This window comes from Mugil cephalus, chromosome 8, assembly GCF_022458985.1.
Source record: "Mugil cephalus isolate CIBA_MC_2020 chromosome 8, CIBA_Mcephalus_1.1, whole genome shotgun sequence".
NCBI classification, from domain to species: domain Eukaryota; kingdom Metazoa; phylum Chordata; class Actinopteri; order Mugiliformes; family Mugilidae; genus Mugil; species Mugil cephalus.
The window spans coordinates 14,647,633-14,658,812 of record NC_061777.1 but is presented as its reverse complement, the minus strand read 5'-3'; the positions used below and the strand labels follow the sequence as shown (position 1 = coordinate 14,658,812).

General features: G+C 44.4%; 1 protein-coding gene across 1 annotated transcript; it reads left to right on the top strand.

Moving 5' to 3' along the window:
• Nucleotides 1-218: 218 nt before the first annotated feature.
• Nucleotides 219-11,070, top strand: cmya5 (cardiomyopathy associated 5). The gene is made up of 14 exons (XM_047593054.1): nucleotides 219-457; nucleotides 1,348-1,993; nucleotides 2,127-4,847; nucleotides 6,656-6,751; nucleotides 6,848-7,066; nucleotides 7,171-7,193; nucleotides 7,423-7,547; nucleotides 7,649-7,783; nucleotides 8,123-8,269; nucleotides 8,392-8,539; nucleotides 8,660-8,793; nucleotides 9,322-9,439; nucleotides 9,515-9,691; nucleotides 9,784-11,070. The coding sequence occupies exons 1-14, from the start codon at nucleotides 342-344 to the stop codon at nucleotides 10,034-10,036; spliced, it is 5,058 nt and encodes a 1,685-aa protein (XP_047449010.1). The 5' UTR covers nucleotides 219-341; the 3' UTR covers nucleotides 10,037-11,070.
• Nucleotides 11,071-11,180: the final 110 nt, after the last annotated feature.

Below are 11,180 nucleotides of genomic sequence, written 5' to 3'. Positions count from 1 at the left end.
CACACAAAAATGCGACACACTAACGGCCTCTTTGTAAGGTTTCGAAAAACTCTATACTTCTTAAGAGTTACCGGCTTGTGTGCCTGACACAAAAAAGCCGGTGACACCAATGTTCTCTCACCGCTTGACCCATACTCTGTCTTCACTCCCCTCTTTTCATTCCCCTCTCGGTCTATTTCTGTCCCTCGCTGAGTCAGATGGACGACTCCCAACTTAGAATGACACAAACGGGCAGAGCAACTCCCAATTCAGAGACGCTGAAAACACTAAGAGGATTTTAAAACACGCAAAAAAACACTGGAAATTAAAAGGAAGAGATTTGGAGTAAAGTTACCACCAAGATGGAGGAATGTGAGAGTGTGGGCGCGGAAGTGACAGAGCTGCAGGAGTTTCAGTCTGAAGCTTCAGATGCAGTCAGCCAGGACGATGAAGACGAACTGGAAGAACTTCAAAACAGGTGGCTTTTCTCTTATAATTGGATCTTTCATGCTGATTACCCTCACTTGGGACTCATTTCATTTTTCTGTGGAGTGTTATGTTATTTTCTGCTGATTATGTTTGTAGATTCTTGAGAAACCGATCCGGTCTTCTTAAAATGCCTTCATGTGTTTCAAAGACAGATAAAGAGAAGTTGTGACTTATCTCTGTCGGGCGAGCATGAATGGACAGATGTATCCAAGTTTCACAAAGCAGCACTTCATTAGTAATCTCATTAAACACATAAAATGATCAGCTGTTCTTGACTCATTCGAGGAAGTGACAGTGTAGCACAGCAGGTGGCTCTATTCTAACATTTGATAATATTCACCATCCCATATTTTACATCTCACTTATCATGCTTTCCACTGGATCCGCTAGCTATCCTTACCATTTCATAAATAGTAGAAGAAACCGATATGTTAGATGCATCTGGGAAGGACAGTCATCACTTCTCTTATATTACAAGAATGACGCTTTGGGTCGCTGTAACCCTGCAGGGCCGAGATGTATTCATAACAGGGGGGGGACTGCCCACAACGCACACGATTATTATTTTTTCAGATCATCACTCACGTTGGCAGCCTAGCACCAGGCACCTGCACTAATGTGGGAGATCTACACTTCTCAAGTAGTCACCTTGAGAGAAAATTAACAGGTGTTGCTGTGAATGGTGCAAAACGTGATTACATGGCCATGCTCAAATATGTTTTGGTTTGATTCATTGGTTTGTTCTCTACTTACGTTTCCTCGATCCGTGCCAAAAAGGATCTCCTCTTGCAACATTCACTTATGCCCTTCGTCCTCTTGTGAAAGACACCCGCAGTCTGCTCTCTTTCCCCTAACTTTGTTTATTCCTCTCTCCTTCAGCCTGAGAGAAGTTGTCCAGGACCAGTCGGTGAAGCCCAAGCTTCAGTGCCTGATGGTGGATCCATCGTTCTCGATGGTAACGGTTCAGAGCGAGGACAGTGGTATTGTTTGGGAGACGGCCTCCAGCCGCTGCTCTACGCCCTGGGCATCTGAGACAAGCTCCGTCTCTGACACTTGCAGCATGGAGGGCTCTGGAGCTGCAGGAAAGATCACCATCGTCTTTGATGAGGATAAAATAGTCCGCAGGAGGACGAGGTCTGGAGGGAGGAGTAGCAGGCTGGGGGACAGGCTGAGCCGGCCTGGTAGCTCGAGATCAGCTTCAGCTCTGGGAACAGAGAGGCCAGAGATGGCAGAAGTTTCTATTCCCAATATCAAACAGGAGACAACCAAAACAGAGCCAGACTTGGAGGAAATCAAAAACAAAGATCAGCAGCTGTTCAGTTTGATTTCTGAGGGTTATGAGATTCTCAACATCAGAGTCCCTACAAAACTCCCCACGGTGGATGAGGAGGAGAGTACAGAGCTGCAGGATAATTTGTCTTATCTGAATCAGACTCCAAAGATCAGGTCCCGAAACCACCATGACTGGACAAAACAGCAGAATGGTGTCGTGCCCGAGGATGGAAAAACGCTGGATCACTTGGAGGTATTTTTCTGATTAATTATAAAGATTAAATAATGAGATTTCTAACCTTAATTTGCAAAAATTATGTACGTTTAAATATTAAAAAGGTCTATATATAGATTGAGTTGCTGATTGAGTTTTAATCTCTCTACAGCCCTCAGAGCAAGATTCTTCTCAGCCATCAGTGGACACAGAAGACAGACAGACACCCACTCAGAAAGAGACCACCAGTGACTTTGACTATTTTGAGAAGTTTACCCTTTTGGATGAAGTGGTTCCTGGAGAAAAAGCACCAGAGCAGCAGGAAGTGGCCAAACAGTCTGAGACAAAACCCCAAGCAGGAGAGCAAAAACCTGCTCAGAAGATACCCAAGGACAACCTCTCCACATCCGAGGACTCTTTTGTATTCGTTACAGATGTGGACATAGTGGGGGAGCACCTGGATGAGGTTTTCTATGGAGAAGGAGCTCCAGCCAATGCATTGCAGCACAGGGGGGAAGACAAGGAGGATGAAGAAGCTAGGATTAGATCAAGAAGAGAAAGTCAGCGGTCAACGAAGGAGAGCGGCTCAGTGTTGTTTGAGAGTGAAGAGACCACTCTCACGCCCATATTTATCTCCTCTGGACCCCCTAAGATCATAGACCCCATCCTGCTGGAGGAGCCCACTGCCATGTCCTTCATGTACTCAGACCTTTACGAGGATGCTTTAGGCGAGAGGAGAAGGAGCGACGAGGAATGCTCTGAGGCAGAGAGCGTGGTATCTGAGAAGTCTTACAGGAGACGTTTGTCAGACTCAGAGGAAGCAGACGGCTACCTGGAGAAGTTCACTTTAAAAGATGAAATTCCTACAGTGGAGGTTAAACCTGAGTCGGAGGAGGACGCAGGGGAAGGGAGAAAGATGTGGGGGCAGAATAAGTTTGAGATGACAGGATGTCTAATAAGAGTGGTCAAAGAAGATGATGGAGAGAAAACAGAGGGGCAGAAAGTACAGGAGGTCAGTGTTGGAGGTAACGGTGAAGCTTTACCATCAGGAATATCTGAAGAGAAAAAGGAAATTGTCACAGATATAGAGAAAGATGGAGAGGAGGCACAGTTCTCTGTGGTGCAAGAGCAGCCTCTACGTGAAGCCACCAAAGAGTCTAAACCAATGGAGGAAAAGATGGAGAAGCAACACATGAAACATGAGGCAGAATCAGACCAGACAGAGGCTCCTGAGCCTGTCACTGAAAAACCACTAGCTGATATTCACCTTGTCAGTAAAGCGGAGGAAACAGAGGAGAGTGAGGACCATCAGACGCCATGTGAGACTCAAGAAGTGGCAGAAAAACAACCTGACGTGCTTGTTGTGACTACTGAAAAGACAGCAGCTGTAAGCAGCGGGGTTGCCCCGGCTAAGGTGATCACTGACACTAAGATTGAGGTTGCTGGTGAAACGCTAGTAAGTGGGGCCAAAGAAGAGGCCTCGGCTGAAATGAAAGAACCTGAAACTGTAGAGCAAGAAATGCTCACCTTTGCTGAACCCATCACTGAAACATTAGTGTCTGAGAAAAAAGAAGCAGCAGAAGTTGCTCCTGAAGATAAAGATGCTCCACCTGTTGAGGTTGTCACTGACTGCGCTTCTGCATTGCACACGGTAGTGGAGGTAACTGAAAAAGTTGTGAATGACAAAGAGATTCAAACTCAAGTGCAGATTGATCTTCAGGAGGCAACAAGTGTAGAGACAACAGATGTTCCTGAAGGAGAAAAACAACATGAATCTTTAACAGAGGAACCTATGGCTGTGAAGATTATGAGTGAAGCTGTGGTTGCTGAGCAGGAGTCAGTGGTTCAAACTGATATTTCAAGGGACGTAACCAGGCCTGTGAAGCCCGAAGAAGCTGAGTCAGATACAGATAAGAAAACCCTTGAAAGTGAGCAGCAGGAACAGCCTGTGACCATCAAATCTAAAATACCTGCAGAGGACAGTAAGACTTTAGTTCAGGATACAGTGAATGTAGGTGATGAGATATACCTCCTTGTTCCCAAGGGGAAGGCTGTAGAGATGGACATAGAGATTAATCAGTGGTCGGAAGACACTACAGAAGATATAGAAACTCTCCAAGAGCCTGATATCACATGGACACGCCAGGTGCCAGTGGAAGAAACAAAGACAGAGCCTCAATTGGAAGTAGAACCAGAAGCTGCTGTAAAAGAAGAACCACTTAGAAATCATTTAGAGCTTTCACCACTTGTACCCCTGGAGGAGGCAGAGGAGCAAGAGACGGAGAGGGAAATGGAAGAAGATGAAGTCGCCCTTTCTCCTCTGAGGAGCTTTGCACCCCAGGAGGATTTGTCTGTGCTGCACAGAGAGGACATGCAGCCAGAAGAAACAGACACAGAGCAAAAGGCAGAGATGCACAAGACGGAAGATGTGCCAGTAGGAGACATTATTAAGGAAGACTTAATTCCTTGTGTTGATGTGCACAGAGATGGTGAAGGGGAGAAAATGGTGCAAGATGAGGGAGTTGCAGTGGCACCAGAGGTGACTGTCGATGAGCTTGAATATGAGGTAATATCCACGCAGGATGCAAAAGACATGCCAGAACCGGAAACACAGACAGATGCAGAAGAGCTGTCTGATCAGAAACACAAAGAACAGGTGGATGCAGAGAAGGAAGAGAAGGTAGATGTTTTCCCAGAAGAAGAGCTCATTGAGGCCGACTATGAAATCATTGATGCGGAGGAGGAGAATCAGGCCCGACTGGCTGCTGAGCTGCAGGGAATGGACTGGTTCTGTGTGACCTGTGGATGTCTGCTATCAGAGGACGACTGTGTGTCTGGAGATCACCGCAGCCATGAGATTAATTCTGTGGACAAAGCGTATGAGGAGATCAAGGTAATGTACTGCACATTCACATACTGCATGTGTCTTCAACCAAGGACCCCCAAACTGATGGAGAGATTAAATAGGGACTCCCTACCTGTGTTCTTTATTAAACTTAGCCTAGTGCTATTTATAAATATACATTATTATAGTCATTTTGCATACAACATTAAGCTATTCAAATAATATTAAGGTTCAAATATTCATTCTTTTTACTTCAAACATGTGCAACAGTAGATTGGTCGTGCAAATGCCTCAAACATAAACAAACCTACGTAACACAGCTAAACATAGCTAAATTATTTAAACATAGCTAAATAACTGACAGTTCCAGGATTCAAACATAACTAAATGTAGTAGGAGTTGGCTGATGGGAATGAGCTGCACTTCTGATTATATGACCAGTAAACCATTAGACCTGAGTAAACATCTTCCACAGGGACTGTGCTTTGTTAAGAACAGGAAAGATGTGCAGTCAGGAAGTGTCAACTAAACTACAGATGAATATTTGGAAGTTCCCCATCTTAATAAAAGGGCAGCATGAACTCAGTGGGTGTCAAACTGAGTAAAGACCTATTTATACAAGGAGATTAAATCATAATCTCTCAGGTCGGACCCCATGGGCTGCGTCAGTTCTCATGACTGAGCAGCTCATCATCAAACCCCTCTTTTATTACAACACGGGGTTATAATCATTACACATTTTACTGGCATTAGTTTGGGTCTTGAGTCTTAAGTTAGTCAGCTATAATGTTTCCATCCGTGTTGGCAGGTTGCTCGCTCTCAGGCTGCGGCCAAGCACATTGAATTGTTATGATGCAATGCTCCGCTTTGATCGGTGGAAAGGTCCAGTGTGGCATCATCAAGCAGAGACTGATATGTGATCTGTTCACACACAGTGAATGAATCGAAATATTTCACATCTGAAAATCAAGCACAGGAAAGTATTTGGCACCTAAATCAAAGGAATACTGGAACAAACTCAGGAAGATCCAGTTTAATTTCCAGATGATATTTGAACCAGGTGTTTGTGTGATGCTGTATTGTGTGAAACACTGACAGCTGGGCTGTAAATAAGACAGAGATCAAGGCTTTAAAGCAAGTCTGACTTCAGCACAAACATGTGATGTCTATTCAGATACGCCACACAGGGGGAAATTAATCCCGAGAAGTTCACCGAAACAATTTAGCGAAACTGTATCCAGTCCAGTTCTTTGAGATGAAAGCCCCTCCACACCTCGCCACACATGGGGCCAGTTTCTAAAAAACATTTTAGATTAGTCACTAGTGTTGGACCAAGCTGAGATTTGCTTTCACATTTGTCTAATGTAAGTTAGGCCTGTTAATATTTCCAAGATGACCCTTTAGCCAGACATTTAGTTAGGTTGTTAGTTTTATAAAGATCATAATTTACTTATTCAAACATTTAATCTCATCTAATCTCATAACTTTCATTTGACCGTATTCAGCATCTATCTTTGTGCAGTTAGCAGAGGGACGTGTGAAAGTACGCTCACATATTCTCCCTCACACATGTGCACAAGCGCTGTGTCAGTGCTGTGATCAATGACCAAGCTTGACCCAGTTAAATGTGAGCTCTCGGTGGCGGGGGATTGCCGCTGCTCTTCATCATGTAATGTCCTCTTTGACAGTTGTCCTTAAAACTGCCGAAGGCAACATTTCTACAGTTATTCTGACTCACAGGCTTTCTCACCTTTCTCCACTGATAGTTACTAAGTGTGAGATTAGGTTTGGTGTAGCTGCAAAGCTGCAATGAAGATCTATCATTCGGCAGCTGTATCTTGTTTACCTGTAAACAGGAGCGGCTGAGCGGCTGGATCTCAGAGCTTCAGGGGAGATCAGAGAACATCGAGGACTTGGTGTCAGAGCTAGAGCTGGCCTACAACTCTGTAGAGGTAAAGCAGCCTTTACTTCCATTTAATCACACTATCAACACTCAGTAGAGCACGACTTTGCCCTAAGGCCAATCGCGTTTTTCTCTCGTCCCTCAGGACCAGTGTGTGGAGAGCGAGGCAGCGATGCAGGCTCAGAATGAGGAGATGATGGCTCTGGTGATGGAGCAGTACAACAACATGTCCGTCAGCATGGAGGAGGAGAAGAAGGCCAAGCTGGAGCAGCTCTATGACCAGATTGTCTCCTTTCAGGAGAACATCGACTCCGCCAAGGCCACCCTGGAGACTACGGCCAGAGAGTCTGAGACTGATGCATGCGTGAGTCCGACGTGTTGATTAGTGGTATCATATCTGGCCAGTGATGGATCACAAATTGTGGTCAAATTTCTGACAAGTCCTTCTTGAATCTGCTCTCCCACTAGTCCCCTGAAGATATTCACGAAAGGTAATGTTTCAGTGAAAAGAGTGTGACTTCCTAACAACCAGATAATAACCTATTACGATAACTAGTGCAGCATGCTGCTTGGCCTGAAGAACTATTTAGAAAACGATGGCGCGTGCTGGTATGCTAAATGTTAAATTGTGTGGGGAGCTCAGCTTGCGTCAAAGCAAAGGTTTGACTTGTGCTGTGGTTTTATACCGTAGTTAAATTTTAAATGTGGTTGCATGATCAGACTCAAAGCAGCTCTGGACTCAGCCCTGTCACTGGAGCTGGGTCCCAAGTCACTGATGGTGTTTGAGGACTACGCCAAGGCCAATACTTCCAGCTCAAACATGGCGCAGCGCAAGGGAATCCCAGGTAGGTGTGCCTTGAACACACAGCGCTTTTGCACAAACATGAAGACGTCTAGCGTTATGTGCATGCGCGGCTGTTACAAATCTGGCTCATGTGTGCCTCAGTGCCTCAGAGGCCCACACTGCAGCCCCAGGAGCCGGGCTCAGCCACCAGCACCAGTGTCACCGTTTACTGGAAAGTCAACCCTGGGGATATCATAGACTGCTTCCAGGTCTACTGCATGGAGGATCCACAAGGAGGTAAGTATCTTCAGGACGTTGCATAAACGGAAAAATGTTAGTGCTCAGTGCTCTTTTTTCATATATACTGTCAGATTATGTTTTGGTATATAAATACAACGTAATTTAATTGAATTGAATGATGATAATATAATATAATCTTTCAGTTGATTTAACAAATTATTGCACATTTGAACTGAAATTTGCAATATTTACTGAATAGTCAATTTATTACTAGGTTATATGGATTTATTATCTTCTAATGAGCAGGTCATGTTTATAGAGTGTATAAATAACCGGGAAAGGTTTGAGATTTTGGCTTGTAGTGTTACATCCGAGGTGTTTTTCGGTTCTCCGCAGCTGTGTCCGAGGAGTACCGCGTGACAGTGAAGGAGAGTTATTGCGTTTTGGAGGAACTGGACCCTGACAAGGTCTACAAGGTGTGGGTGATGGCCGTCAACTACACAGGCTGCTCTCTGCCCAGTGACAGACTCGTCTTCAGAACTGGTCAGTGCACACACACACACTTTGAGTTAAATATACAGACAGTGCAAACAAATGTATCTGATAATAATAATAATAATTGTTCCTTTGATTAGTATTTGACTGTGCTGTTGTATTTCGGACAGCTCCGTCAGTCCCGGCGATCGACACAGAGCGATGCACGGTCATGTGGGACTCAGCCACGCTGAGGTGGAGCTCAGCAAAGCAGAGTCCAGAGCAGAGTTACACTTTAGAGTACTGTCGCCAGTATGAACTGGAGGGAGAGGGGCTCAGGTGGGTGTTTGTTGTGACCAGTAATACTTTAAGCTAGCTAGACTACTCAGTAATGCATTTTAGTGTACAAATGATGATTCCTGTAACTCACACGAATGCACGTGTGCAACATACTTCTAGATCCCTCTCAGGAATCAAAATCTGTGAACAGAGGGTTCTCCTGCAGCCCAACGAGAATTACCTGTTTTACATCAAAGCTGTGAACGAGGCCGGTTCCAGTGAACAGAGCGAGGCTGCTCTCATTTCCACAAGAGGTAAAACAATAAAAGGAACAATAACTTTTAATATAACACTAGCGAGACAAGAAACATTCTCTACAGCAGTGGTTCCAAAACTTTTTGGAGTCCTGGGCCACCACCCACACCTACCTGAAGATGAGCTTCCCACAACACCTTCCTGCAGATGTTTCACAATAAGAGTATTATTATTAAGAAATAAATGGCATACGCCCACTGAAACAGTTGGGGCCTCATAATTTAAAATGGATGCAGATCATGTTAAGTTTGTATTAACAACATTATTCAGTAACTTTGAACAATACAACCAGGAGTGAGATCTCTTAATAAAATACAGTGAATTGCTCTTGTGAAACAGATGTAAATAAAGACATGTGAATAGAATAATACTATTTCTACAAATGTCATGATCTTTTTTAGATGATTTTCACAGATTTTCACCTCTTGCAATTACATCACAGACCACTAGAGGTCTGCGGACCCCCGGTTGAGAATCACTGCTCTACAGGACTCGTGCTTACAGGACGTTATCATTTCTTTTTTCAGGGACGAGGTTCCACCTATTGAAAGGGTCGGCTCACCCTGCTCTGGAGCTTTCAGAGGACCAGACCACCCTGCACTATTCCCAGCACGCATACAACACCTCCTCAGCCACAGACAAAGAGTGAGTTTAACCCAGAATCCTCCAACAGAGCTTGCTTATGAAGACATCTTAAACAGAGGTTGTATGTCTCTTTAGGTGTCCTTCCGTCCTGGGTGAGCTGCTGCCAGCAGGAGGTCGCTACTACTGGGAGACCATCGTGTCAGGAAGTACGGCCTACAGGCTCGGAGTGGTGCACGGCGCGCCCAACAGAAACGGCTCACTGGGAGAAAACAGCGCGTCGTGGTGTTTGCAGTGTGTTCCCACACCATCAGGGTACGTGTGGAGCATTTCTCCCATTTTTCAAGAAAACCCCTCTCCTCCATTTTGGTTTTAACCTTCGGCATTTGCCCTCTTCATTATGCCAGTTGCAGGTACCAGTTACTCCACAATGACATTCAGTCCAGCGTGTTTGTGGTCGAGATGCCTGAGCGAGTGGGCACTCTCCTGGATTACCAGCTCGGGCTTTTATCTTTCTACAACACTCAAAGCGGCCAGCTGTTGGGCAGCGTCAGGCAGCACTTCACCCAGCCGTGCCACCCGGCCCTGGCCCTGGAGTTGCCGGGGAGGCTGGAAGTCAGCATGGTGCTGGAGGCCCCGGAGTTCACCAAAGACAGCTAGCTCCACGACGTGTCACACTCGCTGAGGACTTTACAGTTCATGTTGGACATTGGTTGATTTGACTGGTTTTATTTTATAATGATCAGGACGATTACCGTTAACACTAATGCAGGAGATTGGGGCCCATTGGTCCGTGTGTGTTTTTGGAAAAAGGGATTTTAATTGTTTAGAAGAATATTTTTCCTGATTGAACGCAAATTGAATATTAATACTTTTGAAGCAAAAGAAATGAAAATTATCTTGTACATATCAAAAGTGACAGAAGTAAAAATGACTGGAATTGAGTGCTCTGAAATCTTTACTTTAATTGCTTCTTGTAATTTGTTGAAGGAAAAGTGAAATGCTGCTTGTCATTCTGTAAATCTGACCATCAAGTATGCTGAGGTGACAGTTTTTTACTTTTTTGTAAATGTTTAATTTACCAGTTTTCTCTGAAAACAGATCAAGAATACCTGCTTTAATTAGTGGCTCAAGCCATGGTAGTTCTATCTTTTATCATCCCGAGGTTTAGACAGCGCGTTCATATCTCTAAACACACACCGTAGCACTTTTTAATCCGTGTTTCATAATGTGAATAGACATGTTTAGTGTAAATAACCTTTTTAAACGGACATGATCAGTTCTCTGTTTTATTATTTGCGTGTGAAGGCGGATGCAGATCAGCTGTTTTTCTTTCCCTGTCTTGTAAACTGATTTTCTCGTCTGATCTAATAGGATATGATTATTTCTCTATTTGAACAACTGGCCAGATTTGTTTGATTTGACTCGTACGCCCTAACATTGGTTCCCAAACTGGGGTCCACACCTCCCTGTGAACGGGTGGAGAAGACCACGGGGGTGAAGCTTCGTCTTCCACTGAATAAAATCACGATCAAGAAACTTAATGAGTGATCAAAGGTTTCTGTACACAACTTTTTAAAAGCACAGGTTTCGGCCCTCAGTCAGAACTAGTTCTAGGCCATTTTGTTACCTGTGGTACCAGCTCATTGCATCTTTTATTCTTATTTTATGAATAAAACAACATCTCAGAGAAACTTTAATGTGCTGGTGACTGATTATTATCATTAAAAAAAAGAGTAAGACACTGCCTTAGGTTAGGTTTCATTGACAGGCAGGACTGGATTCAGAGGAAATGTAAGAATGA